This window comes from Hyaena hyaena, unplaced genomic scaffold (genome assembly GCF_003009895.1).
Source record: "Hyaena hyaena isolate Hyena2069 unplaced genomic scaffold, ASM300989v1 scaffold_36, whole genome shotgun sequence".
NCBI lineage: Eukaryota > Metazoa > Chordata > Mammalia > Carnivora > Hyaenidae > Hyaena > Hyaena hyaena.
The window spans coordinates 5060241-5083320 of NW_024080668.1; the positions used below are offsets into that span (position 1 = coordinate 5060241).

At 43.5% G+C, this 23080-nt stretch overlaps 1 protein-coding gene across 4 annotated transcripts in view; it reads right to left on the reverse strand.

Annotated features, from left to right (window-relative positions):
• USP28 (ubiquitin specific peptidase 28) overlaps nt 1-23080 on the reverse strand; it is a 63175-nt gene that overhangs the window by 36026 nt on the left and 4069 nt on the right. For all 4 annotated transcript variants that reach the window (XM_039229210.1, XM_039229208.1, XM_039229207.1 and 1 more), the window contains exons 2-5: nt 8423-8500; nt 7063-7195; nt 1224-1329; nt 128-287 (exon numbers count right to left, since the gene is read on the reverse strand). In XM_039229210.1, the coding sequence (XP_039085141.1) occupies nt 128-287; nt 1224-1329; nt 7063-7195; nt 8423-8500 (477 nt within the window). The remainder of the gene's footprint in view (nt 1-127; nt 288-1223; nt 1330-7062; nt 7196-8422; nt 8501-23080) is intronic.

Below are 23080 nucleotides of genomic sequence, written 5' to 3' on the forward strand. Positions count from 1 at the left end.
CACAGGGGAAAACACTTCAGTCTTTTAGATCTGTTTCCATTTCTCGAAGCTAGGTTTCTCACATTTCAGTTCAATAAATGACAAAGTTGTTTCCAGAAGACACAGTTGTTTCTTAAACACATCATACCTGAATAACTGCACTAAACCAACACGTATTGCCAACATTCTTCAGCCCAACTGGCCAACCATCGACTCTCCTCCAGGTGTTAGGGTTGGGATTTTCTCCCCAGACTTCACAGCGTTTTCTCTTTGAGCGTTTAGTTTCTGCAGAGGCTGCCTCGCACATCCTATATTGTGCCGACATACCACACGACAAAAAAGGAAAAAGTTAGAGAACAATGGATTATACGGCAAAAGATAGTCATCGTTTATAGATAATTTGAAATACCAGATATGTTACTTCCTGGGTAATCACTGGGCTAAATAGTAACTATAAGATTATAATCCAAGTGAAAAGTAAGATTTAGACATGGATGTTAATCTTTCCGTAACAGAGATTATTACCAATAAGGTCCATGATGGAACTGAGCTGACTCTCAGAGTCTATTTATGGCAGCCATATTAGAAGTTTCACATTTCAGCAGCAGTGTCCTATCTCAGACCTTGCCATTGAGAGAGCCAAGAGAGACACTCGGCTAAAGATAAGAGCCTTCAAATTGCCTAGCACACAAAACCCGGCCCTATGTTTCCCCAAAGCGACTCGGCAGGGTGAGGGAATAATCATATCCAGAAACTGACGGGCCACCACTGGACCTAGATGTTTATGAACAATACCAGACAACTGTCAAATTAGTACCAATTCAAAAAAGATACCCGTGGTCACTTCTGAGACAGGGTAGTTGAGCGATAACTCATTTTCAAGGAGTCAACAATATAACCCTCAACGGGTATGAAGGCCCTAAGTTTATAAAGGGGGTACGTACTGTCCGATGCTTGTACTGGGACGGGTTTTCTCCCCCTCACAAGTGCAAACTACAAAGGCTTGCAGGCTTCTGCTCAAAGATCACATCTACTCTAAGACCTCTTTCATATTTAGCTTTGTCAAAAAGTAAACCAAAGAGTAAGGGAGCTAGTGGGAATTTAAATTTTCTCCTAAAAGAAACTTCCTTTGGATGCAGTTAAAAGAGTGCGGCAGAACAGTCCCTCAGCGGCATCCACAGCTGTTACTGCCTCTGACCTACACACTAGTGTGGGAAGCAAAGATGACACATTGCATCAATAACCTGTTCAGATCTCTTCCATCAGCTTGAATCTGGGGGGACTCCAATAGACTCAAAGCAATGGCAGCCTGTAGATCATCTTTGTTATCATGAGTAAGGTCTATCACTTCTGGAAGATAAACAGAAATTTAATTAGTCGCTGTGTAGGAAACACTGCCCTTCTGGCTGGAAAGAAGGAGAAAAGGCAAAAGCATTCACAAAAGAGATACGCTCCCTAGCTCTCACGATGCTGCCTCACGTGTGAAACAACTTTATGATCCATGCCGGAGTCAAAGGAGGAACTCCCAGCTGTATGGTGCCCTTAAAATTAGCCAAGAGGGCAGGAATAATAAGCTGCTGAGAGGCAATGAGTCAAACAGCCACTTCTGCAGTCTTATTCCACAGAGTAAAATATACATCCATATCTGTAGGTTACATCTGTCATCATAAAACATCAGCTAAATAGCGAACATTCAAGGAACAGATATTTTCAACCTCTCACAAACTATTCTAGGGAATAGAAGACCTACTCCCAAGGGGCGCCTGGGTGGCTCAACTTGTTAAGTGTCCGACTCTTGATTTTTGGCTCAGGTCGTGATCTTGTAGTCTGTGGGGTCGGGCTCTGTGCTGACAGCATGAAGCCTGCTTGGGATTCTCTCACTCCTTCTCTCTCTGACTCTCCCCCTCCCTCTGTTTCTATCTCTCTCAAAATAAATAAACAAAAAGAAGAAGACGATGACAACAATGACAACAACCTACTCCTCAACTCATTTAATGAAGTCAGCGTAACATCTAGGTATATCCCAAACCAGTCAAGAATAGTAAGAGAAAGGAAAAGCAACAAACATAAACACAGATGTAAAAAAAGAAACAAGATATTAGCAAATAAAACCCAATAATCTGTCCCCCCCAAATCCAACAGTAATACCATGCTGAGTTTGTTGCAGAATGAAGTACTGAACTAACATTAGAAAATAGAGTAGCAAAGTACACTTAAAGGAGTAATCATCTCAATAGACACAGAAAAAGTACTTAATAACATTCAACTCTATTCAGGAATAAAAGCCCCAAGCCAACTAAGAAGAAAAGAGAATATTCTTAGGCTGAGAAAGAGTATCCATGAAAAGCCACAGCAAACTTTAGACATAATTGTGAAATGTAAAACACGTTTATTTTAAGACCAAGACAAAAATGTCTACTATCAGGACTTTTATTCACTGTGGTTCTGAACATTCTGGCCAGTTCTTATAGTAAGAAAATAAAGGGGCACTTGGGTGGCTCAATCCATTAAACACCCGACTCCTGATTTCGGCTCAGGTCATGATCTCGCGGTTCGTGAGTTTGAGCCCTGCATCAGGCTCCAGGCTGACAGGGAGCACAGAGCCTGCTTGGGATTCTCTGTCTCCCTCTCTCTCTGCCCTTCTCCCACTCCTGCTCTCTCTCTTTCTCTCAAAAAATAAACATTTTTAAAATAAATAAAAAAGCTTGTGCAACTGAATAATAACCATATAGACCAAGTTTTTAAAAAACGGGCAAAGAACCTGAATAGACATTTCTCCAAAGAAGATCTACAAATGGCCAATAAGCACATGAAAAGATGCTCAACATCATTAGCCATTAAGGAAATGCAAATCCAAACTACAATGTGCTACTACCCCGTACCCACTAGGATGGCTCGTACCCAAAACAAAAAAGACGAAACAGGAAAATAACAAGAGATGATGAGGATCTGGAGAACTTGGAGCCCTTGTGTGTTAGGTGGGAGGACAGAAAACGGTGCAGCTGCGGGGACGTTTGGAGAATGGAATCTGGCAGCCCTTTGAAAAGCTAAACACACAAAGCTTTAGGACACTGGACCGGGCAACGATTTCTCAGGACACCAAAAGCACAGGGAACAAAAACAAAAATTGGCAAATGGGAATAAATCAAACTTAAAAAAAAATTTGTGTGCATGAAAGGCTACAATCAATAGAGGAAATGGGGCACTTGGGTGGTTCAGTCAATTAAGCGTCTGGCTTCAGCTCAGGTTGTGATCTCGTGGCTTGTGAGTTCAGCCCCTGCATCGGGCTCTGTGCTGACAGTGCAGACGGAGCCTGCCTGGGATCCTCTGTCCCTCCTCTTTCTGCCCTTCTTTCCTCCCCTAGATGTGTGCTCGCTCGCTCGCTCTCTCTCTCTCTCTCTCTCTCTCTCAGAAATAAACGTTAAAAAAAAAGATTTAAATAGAGTCAAAAAGCAAACTGCAGAATGGGAGAAAATATTAACCAATCACATATCTGATAGAAGGGTTAATATCTAGGGGCGCCTGAGTGGCTCAGTCAGTTAAGCGTCTGACTCTTGGTTTCTGCTCAGGTCATGGTCTGGCGGTTTCACGAGTTCAAGCCCTGCTTTGGGCTCTGTGCTGGTGGCATGGAGCCTGCTCGGGATTCTTTCTCTCTGCCCCTCCTCGACTCACACTGCTTCTTTCTCAAATAAATTTTTTTAAAAAGGGTTAGTATCTAGAATATATAAAGAACTCCTACAACTCAAAATAAAAACCCAATTTGAAAGCAGGTGAAGGACTGCAGCACCTGGGTGGCTCAGTCAGTTAAGCATCTGACTTAGGCTCAGTCAGTCATGATCTCGTAGTTCGTGAGTTCAAGCCCCGCATCAGGCTCATGTCTTCGACATGACAAAACAGAAGATACATTATACACACAACACTACCTGTGACACAGTCATGCCAATTACACATCTAAGTCTAAGAAAAGACAAGGTAGAGAAAAATCCATTAAAAGATACTGCAGGAATGAAATCCACAAATTTCAGAATGTTGGAAATCTGACAGAACAAAGGACTTGATTTCTCTGGACCTTAAATTGCAAGTAAAAAAGAGAGAGGGAATTTATAGATAAAGAGCGTCTTAAAAGACATTTGAAGCATATGTAATGTTTTAACACCATCGGGATCATGATTTTTCCAAAATGCAAGCATGTTGTTAATGAGACGATTAAGGAAATTTCTACACTGGTGTCTGAGTGAGATCACAGAACTATTAATTTTTAAAGTGTGATAATGTTGCAGCTAAGAAAAGAGTCCTCTTTTAGAAAAATTACAACAAGAAAGTTCACATAGAGTTGTTACATGACCCAGTAATTTCATTCGTAGGTACCTATCCCAAAGAATTAAAAACAGATCCTCAAAGAAACAGAATGGGAAACTTGAAAATCCAATATAACACAGAGCTGATAACACAGGTCAGTGGGTAAGTAAGCCTTTTTAATCAAAGGTACTAGGATAAGGCACAAGTTGTATAGGGCCAGGGGAGGGGCAAGGAATCTACCTGTATCCTTACCTTATGTTTTGCCTCCTCCCCCCAAATCCATTTCAGATGGATTAAAGAACGTGAAAAGCAAAACATTACAATTTTCATCTGCATGACTGCAGGGTGTAAAAGGGGTTCTTAAACAAAAAGCATAAACCACAGGAAAAGACTAATAAATGCAACTGCAATAAAATTAAACTATTTAGCTCACCACCACAGTGTAAAAACCCAAGTCACCAACAGGGAAAAGATGTCTGTAACACAAATCCAAAAAAGTGGGTTAATATCAAATATACATAAGGTCAATATCAATAAGATATATCAAGCCTAAGGTTATCATCAATAAGAGAGTATCAGGAACCAATAGGAAAAAAGCAAACAGAAAAATCGGGGCAGAAGACCCAAAGAGAAATGTCACTTGTGGGGAAACGTGTGATCAAAAGGAAAAAGTTGCTCAATCTCATTACCAATATAAAAAAATTCTCACTGAAAACAAGATATTTTGTATCCAAAAAATGGGCAATAATTTTACAATCTAACCAGTTTGAGAGCAAAGGGTATCCCCAAATCCTGTTAGTGGGAATTTAATAAATAGGTAAAGAATCCTCCTACAAAATATCATTACCTATAAAGTTGAAGACAAGTGTATCTTCCTACCCCCCCCCATGTCACTCCTGGGTTTATGCTAACTAAAGAAACTCTTGCATACATGCACAAGAAACATGAATCAAACAGCTCACAGCAGCCTTTTGCTTATAAAAGCAAAAAACAAAACAAGGGAAACAACCCAAAGTCAATAAACAAATCCAGACTATGAACTACTACATACCAGGGAAAGTAAAGGAACTAGTTATAACCTTCAATATGAATGAGTTTCAAAAAGAGAAATCTTAACTGAGAAGAGTCACTATTGCACTGAAAGATACATACAAGAATATTCACAGCAGCACTATTCAGAATAGCTCAAAACTGCAAAAGGCCCACATATTCATAATGCCATCTGCCTCCCCATTGATGGCTCCCTCCTCCAGGAAGGCTTCTTGGCTTCCAGAGTCCCATTTTCCCAGCCCCCCTGGTCTTCCTCCAACCTCCCTGGACACTGGCGGCCTCTGAGCACTGGGAGTGTCCACTGCTAGTCACTGAACCTGTTCCCTTCCGTCCACCCCCACCCCTTGGGAAGCGCATCCCAACCTCACGGACCATTCACAGGTTATTGATGCCAAGTTTTGTCTCTCTGCAGCCGATCTCTCCCCTAAGCCGCACGCTTGGATCCCCCGGCCTTTCAGACACTCCACCTGATGTCACAGCACTGCCAGCGGATCTCATCACCTCCACCCAAATCTGCCCTAGCGGCACCTACTGCAGCCTTCCTGTGGCTCAGAAACAAAACCGGGAGCCCCTTCAAGTCCTCTCTCTCCTTTACACCCCTGATCTCTGCGGTCAGCAAATCCCACTGGCCGGGGCTCCTCCTCACCCCTCCACCACCACCTCCTGGCCCAGATCCCGCAAAGCCTCCTCACCGTCCTGGCTCCCGCTCTGATCCATGCTCACTACCTCGCCCCGCAACTCTGTTCTCAACAGAGCCATCAGAACGACCTTTAGAGAACGGAAACCAGCTGACGTCATTCCTCTGCTCCAAACTGTCCAACGGTAGCCTCTGGCTCGAGGAAAAGCCAGGCACGCACCCAGCACCCAGCACCCAGCACCCAGGCTCGGTGCGATCTGCCCCCGGTCCCTCTGCCGCCTCACCTCTCACCGCCCTCCTCACTCGCTGAGCCTCCGCTCCAGCCCCCCTGCCGTCCCTGAGCCGCTGTCGGATGCCCCTGCGTTAAGGCCTCACTGACTCGCTCCCTCACCTCCTTTCCACTCTCTTCAAAGTCTCAGCCCACTTCAGATCCAATTCCCAGTACTCCCTTTTCCACTTCTCTTTTTTTAAGTTTATTTATTTATTTTGAAAAAGAGGGAAGCAGGGAGGAAAGGAGGGACAGAGAGAGAGGGAGAGAGGGAGCAGGGGAGGGCAGCGAGAGAGAGGGAGAGACGGAATCCCAAGCAGGCTCTGTACTGTCAGCACAGAGCCTGAGGTGGGGCTCAAATTCACAACGTGTGAGATCATAACTTGAGCCGAAATCAGGAGTCAGATGTTCAACCGACTGAGCTACCCAGGCGCCCTTCCTTTACCCGTTTCTTTCATTCCATCCTTTACTTTTCCCTACGGTGCTTAGCACATGCTAATATGCCACATAATTTACTTAGTGACCTGTGGGTCTCCCCCCCAAGAAAATAAGCGACACGAATGCAGGGATTCTCGTTCTTCTGCTCATCTCCAGTGCCTAAAAGAGTGCTTGGCACATAGTAGGTGCCCATGAAATAAGTGCAGAATGAACGAACGAACGGATGAATCCATGTCATTGCTTAAACTGTGCCTGATGCATAGTGATGGTTCAATAATTAGCGATTATCAGCATTATTCCCAAAGGGTTGATGTGACTGGGAGGAAACTCATGTACGCTCATCTCTCATGTTCTGCTAGCTCGGAGCAGGACGGAGACAGGATACACCTACTTGCTAAGACTTCTCTGCTGGCAGCTCTCCCCTCCACTTCAGATGGTTCCGTAGCAACCGTGTCTCCTCCCGGCTCTTTAACTCTTTCCTCGGTGAGAAGGCTGACTGCTTGGGTGATGTCACCATTACTGGCCTAAAGAAAAGGAAAACAGAAATTTGAGAGTAAAGCATCACAGCATTTAAAATAAATAGCGAGTTAGTATTTTTTATTTAACTCCTGACTCCCCTGGTGACATTCTGAGTAAGTCAAGGTACAAGTCCAGGGTAGAAAGGAGAAGAGGGGCACCTGGGTGGCTCAGTCAGTTAAGCGTCCGACTTCGGCTCAGGTCATGAGCTCAGGGTTCGTGGGTTCAAGCCCCATGTCGGGCTCTGTGCTGACAGCTAGCTCAGAGCCTGGAGCCTATTTCAGATTCTGTCTCCCTCTCTCTCTGACCCTCCCCTGCTCACACTGTCTCTCTCTCTCTCAGAAATAAATAAAACATTTTTAAAAATTTAAAAAAAAAAAAGAAAGGAGAAGAGAGTGCCGTGGGGGGCAGCAAGTAGACTATGCTCAAAGCTTATATCAAATGGCTGGTTACAGGGAGAGAATTGCCATGCTCTGATTCCCCGCAACGTGCAAAGAAGAATATTCTCACTGCTTTGGATGTTACTAGTCCTGATTTTACAGCAAAGACATATCAAAAGGGGGCTGACCATTAAAACAGAGGCTAACTATTTAAAAGTGTATGATTTGTAGATTACATTGTACAATACTCTTATAATTATGAGTAAATTATTAACATCATGTTTAGGGGCGCATGGGTGGCTCAGTCCGTTCAGTGTCAGACTTTGGCTCAGGTCATGATCCCGCAGTTTGTGAGTTCGAGCCCCGCATTGGGCTCTGTGCTGACAGCTCAGGGCCCAGAGCCTGCTTCAGATTCTGTCTCCCTCTCCCTCTGCCCCTCTTATGCTCACGTTCTGTCTCATTCTCTCTCTCTCTCTCTCAAGATTAAATAAACATTAAGCAATTTAAACAAAATAGTGCAAGTGTTTTAATATCAAATAACCGGTTCAAACTTGCTTGACCCAAAGATTTTTGCGTTTGTTTGAGTCAGGATCCACATAAAGGCTATAAAATGCAATTGGCAGATGTGCTTCTTAAATCTCTTTTGCCCTGTATGGTTCCCTCCGGTTAAGTCCCCCCCCCCTCCCAAGTCCCCCTCGTATAATTTACATACTGAAGATACTCGGTGATCTGACCTTAAGAGCTTCCATTCGTATATGCACTTTCATGTCGGCATAAAAATAGCTTGACTTGACATAACCATGATATGGACAACTATTTTAAAGCCTGTTGACTAACAGCGGCCTTGAAACTAACCTTCAGAGCTTCGTGAAGAAAGGAAGGGTCTTGAATGCCTGTGATTTCTCTTAGTTGGTTTAACAGCATTTGGCAGCTCTGTTTTTGAGGAAAAAAAACCAGAGACAGGTCCGTCAGAAAGTAAACCTGGATACACTTCAAGAATTTAAGTATAAGCATCCTGGATAATCAGGCTTGAGACCTGCATATTTTACTTTAAAGAACCGACAAACTCCAAGCAACACAGTACTGACTGTCAGACTCATTCTGAAATGCCAGATCTATTGCTCTTGCAAAAGGTTAATCATGAGAAACGCTTTTGGCACTGGTGGGAAAAAAATATTAGTGAACAGTAAAATTATTAAGTACATAAAACACTGAAATGTAATATCCAGCCCTCATAGTAGCTAAAGTGCCCGAGGTTTTCTTTTTTGTGAGTAATACACAACTGGGTCATATAAGGAGTCCAGGGAATTTGCATGGATGTGAAGATGTGCTATTTTAAGCTACACTGCACATGCCATCTTTGTGTGTCATTTTTCACTGACAATAAATTTCCAACCGCATAATTAACAAATGATACTACCAGCGTCATTATTTAAATCTTCAGGTTTGGTCACTTCAAAAGTAGAGACAGAACTAGCATTTTCTGAATTATAAGTAAAATTCCAGAGAGAATAAACCATGGAAGGCTTTCTCTTCATTAATTGGAATCGTGGGAAAACCTATCTTGTTAACTTCCAGCTACCACAAGATCAGTTTATACCTCCTTTGCAGCCTTCAAGTCTTCACTGCAACGTTTTACCCTGTTTCGCACAAAGACAAAAGTTAACACAAAACATCTATTTTTTACAAGCAAGCTTGCTCTAAAGAACTGGCTGGCGCCATTCTTATAGATGATTATGGAAAACGAAATAGTTCACATTTAATTCAGCGAAAAGAAATCAAATTGATACGATCGATGCTTCAGGTTGTTCTGGAATTAAGCCCCAATTCAATACCTGATGCTTCCCATCAACCATCTTTCAGTTAGTAATATGTTCTCCAAGAGGCAGTCTACACTCACTGTCAGCTGTGACAGAAATAGTATCCTATGTTTTTCAACAGCTGAGGGCCCAATGCAACACTTAAATATCACACAACTAGAAATAACTAACGGAACAGCCCTGCACAAATGCTCAGAAAAGCACCCACAGTCTTTCTGCTCCAGTCATGGACCACAGTCACAGGATAGAAATGGAACCCGATGCTGCTGAGGCCAGTACTCTTAGAGGCTCCAGGTCTTGTCAAAGGCAGTCACGGCCTGTATACTGGGACAGGGCTGTCAGACTAAAAGGGTCCAGATTTAGCCTCAGCAAAGGCTAGAAACACACAGGGTTTTTAGAAAAATAAAAGCATTAAAAAGTAATTTTTCAGGGCGCCTGGGTGGCTCAGTCGGTTAAGTGTCCGACTTCGGCTCAGGTCATGATCTCACGGTTCATGGGTTCGAGCCCCACGTCGGGCTCTATGCTAACAGCCAGCTCAGAGCCTGGAACCTGCTTCAGATTCTGTATCTCCCTCTCTCTCTGACCCTCCCCTGCTCACACGGTCTCTCTCTCTCTCTCAGAAATAAATAAAACATTAAAAAAAATTTTTAAGTATTTTTTCCCTCAGACTAATTTTTTCTCTTTATGATTTCTTTTAAGTTTATTTTGAGAGAGAGAGAGTGAATAGGAGGGGGCAGAGAGAGAGAGAGAAAGAGAGGATCTCAAGCGGGCTCTGCGCTGACAGTGCAGAGCCAGACGTGGGGCTCGATCTCGCACACCGTGAGATCATGACCTGAGCCAAAATTGAGTCGGACACTCAATCGACTGAGCCACTCAGGCATCCCCCAAAATCATTCTAATTCCATTTTATTTTATGTGTAAAAGTGTGTGAATCTATACATCTCAATCATACACAATTTTCTAAAACATCACAATCGATGTGCCCCAACAAGGCTGGAATAATGCAGACCTTCCTCAAGTTACGACGGAGTTACATGCCAGCAAAGCCACCGTAAATGGAAAATGTATTTAATAGACCCCACGCCCCCCCCCCCCCCCATCACAGCTCAGCCTAAGCCTACCCCGGATACACTCAGGGCACTTAAGTCAGCCCACGGTGGGGAAAAAATTCCTCCAACACAAAACCCATTTTATTAGAAAGCGTTGAGTATCTCATGCAGTGTATTGAATATTGTACTGCAAGTGAAGAAAACCAGAACAGCTGTCCGGGTGCAGAAGGGTTGTAAATGCATTGGTCGCTGACCCCCAGGGTCGCATGGCTGACCGCCCCTGGCCAGCAGCACCAGAGAGGAGCACACCGCACAGTGCCAGCCTGAGGAAAAGACCAAGAGTCTCAATTCAAGGCATGGTTTCTACTGAATGTGTATCACTCTTATACCAATGTCAAGTCGAACTCTCATAAGTCAGGGACCGTCTGCGTTGCGGGGCGGTGGGGGGGGGGGGGGGAGTGAGCGGCGTTATCATCCCTAAACTGGAACCAGCAAGGTAGCAATGGGGTTGATGATCACATCTTCACCTCCAGGTGCCCTGTGGACCAACCGACGCTCCGCATTCCCAGCAAATCGCGCCGGTCAGCAATAATAGCTAACATACACTGCTTACTTTTGGAAAGGAGCTGGTATACATGCCCCATGCGTATGGACTAATTTCACCCCACTAAGAAAGCTGTGCTAGGTGTTAGGATAACGGGCACAGGGAGGTCCCCACACTAACACGAGGTTACCGGCAGTAAGGGCTGCAGCTGAGGTCTGTCCCCAGGCTGTCTGCCACCAGAGTCTGCACTCTATGCCTGCCTATATCTGAGAAGACAGGGCAACAGGCAAGAATGCCTATTTCAGGGGCACCTGGGTGGCTCAGCTGATGATGGACCGGCTGACTTCAGCTCAGGATGTGATCTCACAGTTCGTGGGTTCGAGCCCCACATTGGGCTCTGTGCTGACGGTCTGGAGCCTGGAGCCTGACTCAGATTCTGTCTCCTTCTCTCTGTGCCCATCCCCTGCTTATGCTCCCTCTCTCTCTCTCTCTCTCTCTCTCTCTCTCTCATCTGCTCTCTCTCTCAAAAATGAATAAACATTTAAAAAAAAGAGTACCTATTTAATGCAAACCAATGCAGATGGTTAATTCTTGTATTTTGACCTCAGTCTTTCTCGCATCTTCAGGAGTTTTCTATCACTACTTTTCCTGCCTTATGAAACCACACCTTTGACTATTTCATAAGACAATCAGTTGTAAACCAGGGAAGTACTGTGTTGGAGGTAAATACCATTTTTGACTGAATCTAAAGAGCACACTTATTTTATGCACCACGAAGGAGACAAACAGTTGCCACATAAACTAGGACACAGTGCCTTCATGCCAGTCCTAGGAAACATGTGAACTGGTCACATCAGCTTCCTGCAGCTCTAAGCTTTCTTATTTATGTCAAGAAATAGAGCCATTTCCCCCTGATGCCCCAGGTGCAGTGCCAGGCATGTGACAAGCAATTCTTTAGCATGTTTCTCACTAACAAAACCTAATATGCCTAGGGTAGCTTCCTTTCTTAGGTCCCATAAGACACTCGATTGCAGCTTTGCAAGAAAATTTGAAACTGCAATCATTTCCTCCAGTGACAAATATTTTGCCTCCCATAAAATTAAATTTATACTCTGCTCTTCTGTTTCTATGCCTTTCTTCATTCAGGGTTTTTTTGTTTTTTTTTTTTAATTTAAATGCTGAATCACAGTGTGATCTTTTAATTTTTTTAATGTTTATTTTCGAGGGAAAGAAAGAGGCAGAGAGAGAGAGAGAGAGACCGTGCATATGCGCACACACGAGCTGGAGGGCAGAGAGAGAGAGGGAGACACAGAATCTGAAGCAGCCTCCAGGCTCTGAGCTGTCAGCACAGAGGCTGACGTGGGGCTTGAACTTGTGAACCATGAGATCATGAGATCATGACCTGAGCCAAGGTCGGATGCTTAGCCAACTGAGCCACGCTGGCGCTCCCGCTGTGTGATCTTTTAAACTGAGAAGTTAACTAACCACGCGGCACCAACAGTGCATACACTCAACCGCCAAGACAGCAGGAATGGCTCTGACCGAGCCCACACGTGTGAAGACACTGCAAGTACCTCCCCCCTGCTTCTTGGAGGCAGTAAATGTAAGGAACATCTCAATTTCAGAGACCTCAGAATGCCAAATAAATGTGAATCAGTGAAATACGGTACCCAAGTATTAAATGATTCACCAATCATTCTATTTGGCCGTGGATTAAAGCCCCACTCCCCTTTCTCCACTTTGTAACAGATGAGCAGTGGACATTAATACCCTCAGAATAATACAAAGAGGAAAGGAAAATAAACTCTTAGTTTTCTCTTTTTAAAAGCTACTGGAGGGGTGCCTGGGTGGCTCATTCGGTTAAGCATCGGACTCTGGGTGTCAACTCAGGTCATGATCTCAGGGTTGGTGGGTTCAAGCCCCGCGTCAGGCTCTGTGCTGTCAGCGCAGAAAAATGCTACCAGGCACAGATGACAACTATGTAAAATCATTTTGTACCACTCCAGGAACAACACTTTACATGTTTATTCAAATCCAAACTCCTGATCTTGCTCTTCAAAGACCGTTATCTGCTTCCACCTTTAGGCTGCCCACCATTTTCTCCATCTCCGTTCTTACCTCACAAATGCACCCTCTCTCATGCCTTCGAGTGTTAAACTTCCATTATCTCCAGGAATGCCCATTCCACAGTCAAGGGCTATGATCGTCCATTTGTTTGGCAAGTGTATTTATTTATGTTTGAGAGAGAAAAAAGGAGAATGAGGATGGGAGGGGCAGAGAGAGAGGGAGAGAAAAAGAATCCCAAGCAGGCTCCACGCTGTCCGTGCTGATCCCAACACAGGGCTCGATCCCAAGAACCCTGAGATCATGGCCTTAGCCGAAGCTGGACGCTTCACCAACTGAGCCACCCTGGCGCCCCATGGGATATATTCATCTCACCTCCTCCTTAAGGCCGTTCGCAAGAACTCTAGTCCACACTATTTCCACCCTTTCGAATCGCCGGTATTGAGGGAACAAATGAGCTTGTGAATGAAAGGGAATGAATGGCCTTTACCTGGTATTAGTCACCACGCACTTCTCTAATGGTTTTCAGTGTGAAATTCCTGCCTCCATAAAGGCAAGAATCCTACAACATACTACCTAATTCGAACTCCACAAAGGACAGTGCTGGTAACAACCGGGACTAACACATCAACACCTTCTTTGTGTCTGGAACCTTCAGTGCCTCACATACATGGCATCCTTGTAACAGCCCTAACAGGTAGGAATCGTTATCTTCACTGTGCAGATTGAGAAACGAGGGTTTACAAAACTCATTCTGTCCTCCAATGTCTTGAATTAAAAAGGCAACTCAAAGATAACTATCACAAACCTGAACAACAAATTTCACGAGGACTAAGCCATGCTACTGACATCCACAAATAACGGCTATATGACTCAGTCTCGTGAGTGTTTAGCTAAACCCTTGTGATTAGCTAAATCCAACCCAAATCCTAGGAAGTGCTGTGTATCAAGTATTAGTTTTACAATAACAGACACTAGGCTCAGTAGGATCCTACCCTATTACCAAGTCCCGGCTTTTCCAGGAACTCCAGAAAGAGCTGATTTAAATATTAACTTCGCCATAACCACGAGGCTATATACACAGTCCACACCCAACAGGAGACAAGACAAAGCCTGTGCTCCAGTCATAAAGACGTCAAACAAGTGGCAAGAGCCAACAGGTTTGCATTTCCTTAGCTAAATCCACATTGTTTTCATTAAACAAAATGTACTCTCTTTTCCTGCCCAGAGGCAGTGAAGAAAGACAGGTACACACAAATCTCTAGGAAGAAGAAACTCAAGCTTTCTGACCTCAGCTACTCAGTGATTTTGGTGCAATCCAGGCCACTTCTCAGGACTGACATTCTCTTAAAGCAAAGACAGTAATTCATCTCACAATAAGCGATGAACAGGACTATTCACATAGTAAAAACATTAAGCTATGGAGTTTTTTATAATAAACCTTAACTGCCACTAAATTCAAACGCTCTTTGATCAGATGAGGCAAATTTGTGAAGTCAATAATAAGGAGTTTTATCTTTTAAAAAAACACCGAGTTTAGGGGTGTCCAGATGGCTCAGTTGGTTAAGCGTCAACTTCAGGTCAGGTCATGATCTCATGGTTTGTGAGTCTGAGCCCCATATAGGGTTCTGTGCTGACAGCTCAGAGCCTGGAGTCTGCTTTGGGTTCTGTGTCTCCCTCTCTCTGTCCCTCCCCTGCCCACACTCTGTCTCTCTCAAAAATAAACATTCAAAAAAATTTTTTAATAAAATATAAAACACCCAGATTAGTATCATGATAAGGAGCTTTCTAGATTATTCCATTCCCTCAAACAGGGATGCTATTATTCTGAAATACCATTTCCTAATCTCAACTGTCTAGTCTTCCAAAGACACTTCTAAATTTGAAGCTAAGTCTATAACTGGGAAATGTTCTCTTCCTCCAAAAAACTACCAAAGTCCTTCGTAAGTGTGCCTAGTAAAGTCCTCTGCCAAATTAAAGACCTGCTTTCCCAATTTTAAAATGAAACTTAAGGGGTGCCTGTGTGGCTCAGTCCGACTCTTGATTTCAGCTCACGGTCACGATCTCAAGGTTCGGGAGTTTGAAACCTGCACGGAGCTCTGCGTGGGTGGCTTGGAGCTCGCTTGAGATCTTCTCTCTCCCTCTCTCTACCCCTCTCCCACTCGCACTGTGTCTGTCTGTCCGTCTCTCTTTCAAAATAAATAAACTTTGAAAATAAAAATAAATAAAATGAAACTGAAGTACCCAAGGAAAGCAAAAGTATAGCCGTAGGAATCAAAGCCAATATTTAGCAGCAACTCCAGAAATCCAGTCTGGAGAGCAGGGTCTTAGATGCATCCAGAGTCGGCCGCTGGCCCTCCCGCCTTCCGCAAAACAAGGACCTGCTCACAAAAGCCCTGGTGCCTTCTCAGTTCTTCCAGCAACAAGTCCATGTTTTTTCCAATGACTCCAATTTGCTCATAACTGGTCGTAAGGACAGGACTCCCTATCCTTTTTAGTGAATAAAACTAAACTCCCTGAAACAGACTACTTCACACCTTACTTCAATGATGCATAAAGTAGGCCCGTGGTGAAAAGGACAATTTCAGTTCATCCACTGGCCCATGGTTTTTAAAAAGCATCAAACGCTTTTAAAATGTAGCCACTCTCATGTGGCACGGAGGGGGGTTAAACTGGAATTAAAAGCCAGGAAGGAACTAATCATTACTTACTTTCCATTTTTTTCACCTCTTTTTTTCAAATGTGCAGAGAAATCCCAATAGTAGGAAAGGGCACAAAGCAGAAAGGAATTTCTCCCTTCTTTCCATCTCAGTCCCGTTTCCCAGGAGTCACCACTATTAATAGTTCCCAATATCTCTCCAGAAATGGCTGATGCATGTGAATATATATTTTCATACTGGACGTCATGTCCTGCAACTTGCTTCTTTCATAGTGTACAACACGTTAAGATGAGGCGTTTTCATTTCTTTGAATACATGCCCCCAACCAAGTACAAGAAATGAGGCCAGGAAGCTATTACGATAAGGACACATGGAATGCATCTTCACAAATTAAAGGAAATGCCATGTTTAGCAATCCATTGCTACGGTCAACGGAGAAACTAAGAAGATAAGGGCAAAGACAGACGAAATCAAATTTACATGCTTCCAGTTTTAGAAATCTAACTGTGGAATTAGAAGTTATTATTAGGAAGGACTCTGTGTGCGGTTTCTATTTGCGATAAGCAACAGGGACTTGAGAGCCAGTGTGGCGCTGGATGAGGAAGGGTTCTCGGCGTCCACATGAGTTGGGGCTTCATCTGATGAACACTGGAAAACAGGTCCATCGGCAGGAAGAAACAGGAGGGAAATAAAGGTACTTTAAGGAGACTAATCTAGCACAGGCGAACAGTTATTTCAAGGTGAGATGAGGCTACGAAAAGAAAGCTTAACTATGAGTTAGGAAGCTATGGAAGGAACAGGCGGGATGGGTCAGGAAGGATGCCGGTAGGAAAACAGAGACGGTGGGATACACAGTGAGCATCTCGAAGAGTGGAGACATGGAGCTTTAGTCAAACACTTGAAAATGGGCGCCTGAGAGAACACCGTTGACCATGACAGACAAGGAGACGAGCGAGAAACGCAACCAATATGATACACCGCGCTGATAGAACGACGGGGAAAACACACGATTCTCTTGACTAATGTTGAAAAAGCATTTGACGAAATTCATCACCTTTTCATGATAAAAACAACCAGAAAACTGGGAATAGAAGGGAATTTCCTCAACATGACAAAAAGGGCCTTTATTAAAAAGCAAAAACAAAACCTCACAGCTAACATCATACACGATGGTGAAAGACTGAAAGCCATCCCCCTAAGACCGGGGACAGGACAAGGATGCCCACCTTCACCAGTGCCATTCAACATCACACTGCAAGTTCTGGCCAGAGCAATTAGGCAAGTAAACTAAAAGGCATCCAAGTTGGAAAGGAAAAAGTAAGACTCTCTCTGTTCACAAATGACAGGATACATAAAACCCCAAAGAAGCTACATCAGCTTGTTTGCTGACAAACAAATTCAGCGAAGTTGCTACAAGGTCAACACATGAAAATCAACTATTTCTATACAGCAGCAATGAACAATCTGAAAAGGAAATTAAAAATATAATTATAGAGGCACCTGGGTGGCTCAGGCAGCTGAGGGTCCAACTTTGGCTCAGGTGGTGATCTTCCGGTTCGTGAGTTTGAGCCCAGCATCGGACTAGCTGCTGTCGGCCCGCTTGCTTCAGATCCTCTGCTCCCTCTCTCTCTGCCTCTCCCCCACTTGCACTCTTCCAAAAATAAATATATTTTTAAGTCCATTTATAATATCCAAAAAACCAAAATACCTAGGAACAAATTTAGCCAAACAGGTGATAGGCTTGTACTCTGAAAAGTGTAAAACACTGTAAAAAAAAAAGTTAAAGAAAATGTAAATACATGGAAAGACATTTAGGTTGATGGACTGAAAGACTGGATTAGTTAGGGTTCTCCAGGGAAAGAAAGAACAGGGTGTGTGTGTGTGTGTGTGTGTCTAAATGAATGCTGTATTCCTAGCTTGCTGTTGGGGAGGTGGGTGATAAGTAACTTTTTATAAGGAACTGGCGCTTGCAATTAGGGAGGCTGATAAGTCCCCAGATTTCAGTTGACAAGTTGCAAACCCAGAGAAAGCCAGAGAACTGGAGAGCTGACAATGGAAGTTCCAGTGTGAGGGCAGGAGACCAAAGGCCCAGCCGAACAGTCAGGTAGGTGACATTCCCTCATACTCAGTCTGTTCCATCTGGGTTTTCAAGTGCTTGGATGAGGCCCACAGACTTTAGGGAGAGGAATCTGCTTTGCTCCATCTACATCTCAAATGTTAATCTTATTCAGAAGCACCCCCACAGACATACCTAGAGTAACATTTGACCAAATGTCTGGGTACCTCATGGCCCAGGCAGGCTGACACACAAAGTAAACCATCTCAAAGGACTTCATATTGTTAAGATGGCAATATTACCCAAAGTGACCTATAAATTCAATGCAGCCTCTGTCAAAATTCCAAGGGCCATTTTTGCAAAAATAGAAAAGCTGATCCTCAAATTCACAGGGAATTTCAGTGGGCCCTGAACAGCCAGCCAAAACAATATGGGAAAAGAACAAAGTTGGAGGACTCACACTTCTGGACTTCAAAAGCTATTAAAAAGCTACAGGAATCATGCCAGTGTAATATGGGAAAGGACCAGCATACAGCTCAATGAATCAGACTTGGGAACTTAAAGAATCTATACCTCTTTTTTTTTTTTTTTTTTTTTTTTTACAAATAGTTTATTGTCAAATTGGTTTCCATATAACACCCAGTGCTCATCCCCACAAGTGCCTTCCTCCATGCCCATCTCCCCCCTCCCCCCCACATCCATCAGTCCTCAGTTTGTTTCTCAGCATTCCGGAGTCTCTCATGGTTTGCCTCTCTCCCTTTCCCCCACCATTTCCCCCCTTCTTCTCCCCCATGGTCCTCCATTAAGTTCCTCCTAATCCCCCTATACGTGCAAACATATGATATTTGTCCTTCTCTGCCTGACTTATTTCGCTCAGCATAACACCCTCAAGGTCCATCCATGTGGCTACACATGGCCAGAAGAAATCTATACCTCTATGGTCGATTAATCTCTGACTAAGGCGCCAAGACCATTCGATGGGACAAAATTAGTCTCTTCAAAAAATGATGCTGAGACAAGTAGACATTCACGTGCAAAAGAATCAAGTTGAACCCCTACCTCCACCACGCACAGAAACAAACTCAAAATGGATCAGTATCTTAAATAGAGGAGATAAAACGACAAAATATAGAAGTCAGTCTTAAAATGTAGAAGTAAATCTTCACAATCTTGGATTTGGCAATGGCACCAAGAGCACGAACAACAGGAAAAGACAAATAGGTAAGCAGGGCTTCACCAAGATTAAAAACTTCTGTGCATCAAAAAAACATTATCAGGAAAATGAAGTGACAACCTATGGCAGGGGAGAAAGCATTTCCAAATCATCAATCTGATAAAGGTCTAGTGTCCAGATATATTACAACTCTTTTGGTTCAAACAACCAAACACAAACAAATGCAGTTCAAAAATGGGCAAAGGACTTGAACAGACATTTCTCCAGAGAAGCTACATAAATGGAAAATAAGCATATGAAAAGAGGCTCAACATTAGCCACTAGGAAAATGCAAATCAAAATTATAATGAGAGACCACTTCACACACATGAGGAGGGACATTATAAAACAAAACAAAGCAAAAATGGGAAATAACAAGTGTTTGGAGAGGATGGAGGTGGAGAAATTAAAACCCTTATGCACTGCTGGAAGTTGGGGGTAAAATGGCGCACGTGCTGTGGAAAACAGTTAGGCAGTTCCCCAAAAAGTTAAAGACAGAACTGCCATATGACCCGGCAATTCTACTTTGAGGAATATACCCCAAACAATTAGAAACAGGTACCCAAAAATGTACACGAATGTTCACAGTAGCACTATTCATAAAAGCCAAATGGTAGATACAATTCAATTGTCCACCAATGGAAAAATGGATGAAATGTAGTAGATTCAACGAGTGGAATACTACTCAGTCACTAAAATGAACGAGGTACAGATACATGCTACAATTTGGCTGAAACGCAAAAACATTACACCAAGTAAAAGAAGCCAGACACAAAAGGTCCCATATTGTAGGATTCCACTGATACGGAATTTCCAAAATAAGTAAACGGAGAGACAGAAAGCACATCCGTGTTGCCAGGGGCCTGGGCAAAGGAGGGAATAGGGAGTAACTGCTTAGTGGATATGGATTTTCTTTTGTGGTTTTGAAAATGTTTTTATAGCTACACAAAGGTGGTGGCTGCACAATATTGTGAATATAGACTAAAGGTCACTGATCTGGGCTCAGGTCATGCTCTCACAGTCTTGAGACCAAGCCCCGCATCAGGCTCTGCGCTGAACGTGGAGACTGCTTAAGATTCTCTCCCTCTCTCTCCTTCTGTCCCTTCTCCCACTTGTGCATATACATGCTCTCACTCTCGCTCTCTCTCAAAATAAATGAACTTATAAGAGTTAATTTTATATTATGTGAATTTCACCTCAATTGAATAAAATCAAGAAAGATGTGTGCTCGCACATATACACACACCAAAAGAGAAAAAGGACAGCAGGAAAATACTAATGTGGACAAGAGTTCTAGAGAAAGCAAGTATTGATTTAGGATAACGCAAGTTTAAAATGACCATTGGCAGGTGCCTGGGTGGCTCAGTCGGTTAAATGCCGGACTTCCGCTCAGGTCATGATCTCATGGTTCATGAGTTCGCACCTCACATTGGGCTCTCTGTTGTCAGTGGAACCTGCTTCAGATCCTCTTTACCCCTCCCCAGCTTGTTCTCTCTTTCACTCTCTCTCTCAAAATAAATAAATAAGATGACCATCAAGCTATCATGTGGCATGCTGCCCGCATCTACTCATGCAGATCTTTAACTGGGTTTTGTATGTCTGGTATTTTCACCTCCCTTTTCATGGAGAAAGCCTAGACGGTGGGGACAGTGCTACACAGCCCAGATTCCATCACATATTAGCCTCCGGGTAAATCTCAGCTTCCCAGGGTATCACCTTCCATATCCAGAAAATAAAGTACCATGAGCTTTAATGGCACTGATGTGACCGTCAGATGAAGTACTGCATCCAGGATGTGTTAGTACAACGAAAACACGTAGAAAAAAATAGAAATGGAAAATATTGTGGCCTACCTGCCCAATGAAACTCATCCAGAGGTCGGGAGAAAATGACTTGTGCTTTGGTTTTGGTTTGATCGCTTACCAGCAGTACCGCTTTGCAAATTCTGTTTCCTCCTCATGCTAATTTTACTTCGTAAGGTTGCTCTATGGGTTGGATGAGAATCCGCACTAAAGCACTTGATGCGTTATCAAGTGGTAGTTGAAAAGTTTGGTTTGAGAAAGGCATGCGTTCCAGGCAGAAAGCTGAATGGCTTGAAGTCCCAGCTCTGCCACTTAGAATTTAATCCTGAATGAGTCAACATTTCTCATCTGCAATGTAGAGCCAAACAGACTTCGGCTGGAAATCTCCTATTAGGCCCTTTTAAGCTATATCAAGATCTGAGTCTGGTTGTCCTCATCAGTAATGAGACATAATAATCACACCTTGCAGAGTTTTTTTAAATATACAAAATGTACCCAAAAATGCTTAGGGCCGTAACTGGCATATGGCGGATGCTATTATTACAAGTATATAGTCCCATGTCTCGTGCACCTGTGGCAAAAGTGGCTCTGCAGCAAATGGTCATAGCCAAGGATGCTGATAAGCAAGAACTGTTGAACTAGCATTTGCAAATAGGGGGGTAGAAGTCATCTGCAAGTCGGGATTACAAATGCAGATTTGGAAGCAGTTAATAAAAGGAAAGTAACAACCAAGAAAGCTAACAGGTTAGCCCGTACAAGAGAAGAAAAGGGTAGAAGAACCAAAAATGAAACAGGTCCCAGATTTCTGAGAGAGAACGTTCTAGAAGTAAGGCAGCTGGAGCATTGAGGGTAATACCTGGTCACTGAACGGAAGCCTGAGGCCAGGGTTCTGACTTCGACTATTGAAATCAACTCTAAGTTAATTCCTGAGACCCATTACTGCATTGGCCTTTTATTGGTTTTTGTCTTTTAAAAAAAAATTTTAATATTTAGTTTTGAGAGAGAGAGAATGAGTGCAGGAGGGGCAGAGAGAGAGGGAGACACAAAATCCAAAGCAGGCTCCAGGCTCTGAGCTGTCCTGTCCACACACAGCCTGACGCGGGGCTTGAACTCAAGAACCATGAGATCATGCCCTGAGCCGAAGTCAGACATTCAACCAACCGAGCCATCCAGGCGCACCAGACCATTCCTGCATTTGTAAGATGAAGAAGGCTATGTGTATTAGATAAATTCAAACATTGTTTCCAGGCCTCATTTTCCTAAGAAAGTTGTAAAACAATGTAGCCAGTTCGGAAGTGAAGGCAAACTATAATACTTTAGTCTGTGATAAGACTGTGGCAAATGATCAAAAAATATATACACTGGAAGTTTTTAGGAAAAAAAACCCAAACAACAAATGATATTAAGTAGCATCAAATGCCAAATAAATAGCAACCAAAAAGTGGCAATGAGGAATCATCACACACAAAAACATGAGAAGGGGATTCGAGTTGGTACTTGAACAAGCAAGGAGAATGGCAAAAAGAATTACTTCTTGAAGGCTGCAGATTTCACAAGAAGGTGGTTACTCATCAGTCACCTCCGAGAGACCCATTTCATTCCCAAGTGACAAACAGCTTACTATTGGCAAGGCTCTCATTGGGTGGCCTGGGGAATGCTGATCACATTAACAGTCATTGCCCTACAATCCAACTTTCTGCTGCCTGGTCAGCCTGTCTGCGGGCCTCTGGGCAATCAGCCCTCTTATTACTGGACCCTAGACTGGTCCCCACAGCCACCTCCTAACTGGGTTCTTGCCGATGTTACCACTGCAATTATGGGCAATCTGGGAACTAATCTGCCTTGGTCTGGGGGCTGGTCTTGCCGAAGGGGTCGGGGTGGGAGGGGGCGTTTCCCAAGGTTTCCACAGTGAGCTGGAAGTACAATGTAAAAGACAAAACACTTTAGAAAAGAAACAGGTGGATTTAGAAACTCAGTTCAAAAAGTAAACAAAAGGAAGGTGCTGAACAAGGCAAACAGCTGGCCAGGGCAGAAGGCAATTTTGTTGCTATTTTGTTGGAGGACTGGGGACACTCGTGCATAAGTGAATGGAAAATGGGAATTTTCCCATTTTCCCTGGGTGGCTCAGTTGGTTAAGTGTCCAACTCTTGCTTTCAGCTCAGGTCACAATCTCATGGCTTGCGGGATCAAGCCTGCTTGGGATTCTCTCTCTCTTGCTCTCTCTCAAAAATAAATAAATAAATGAAAGAAAGAGAGAGAGAGAAAGCAAGCAAGCAAAGTGGGAATTCTGCGCAGCAGGGCATAG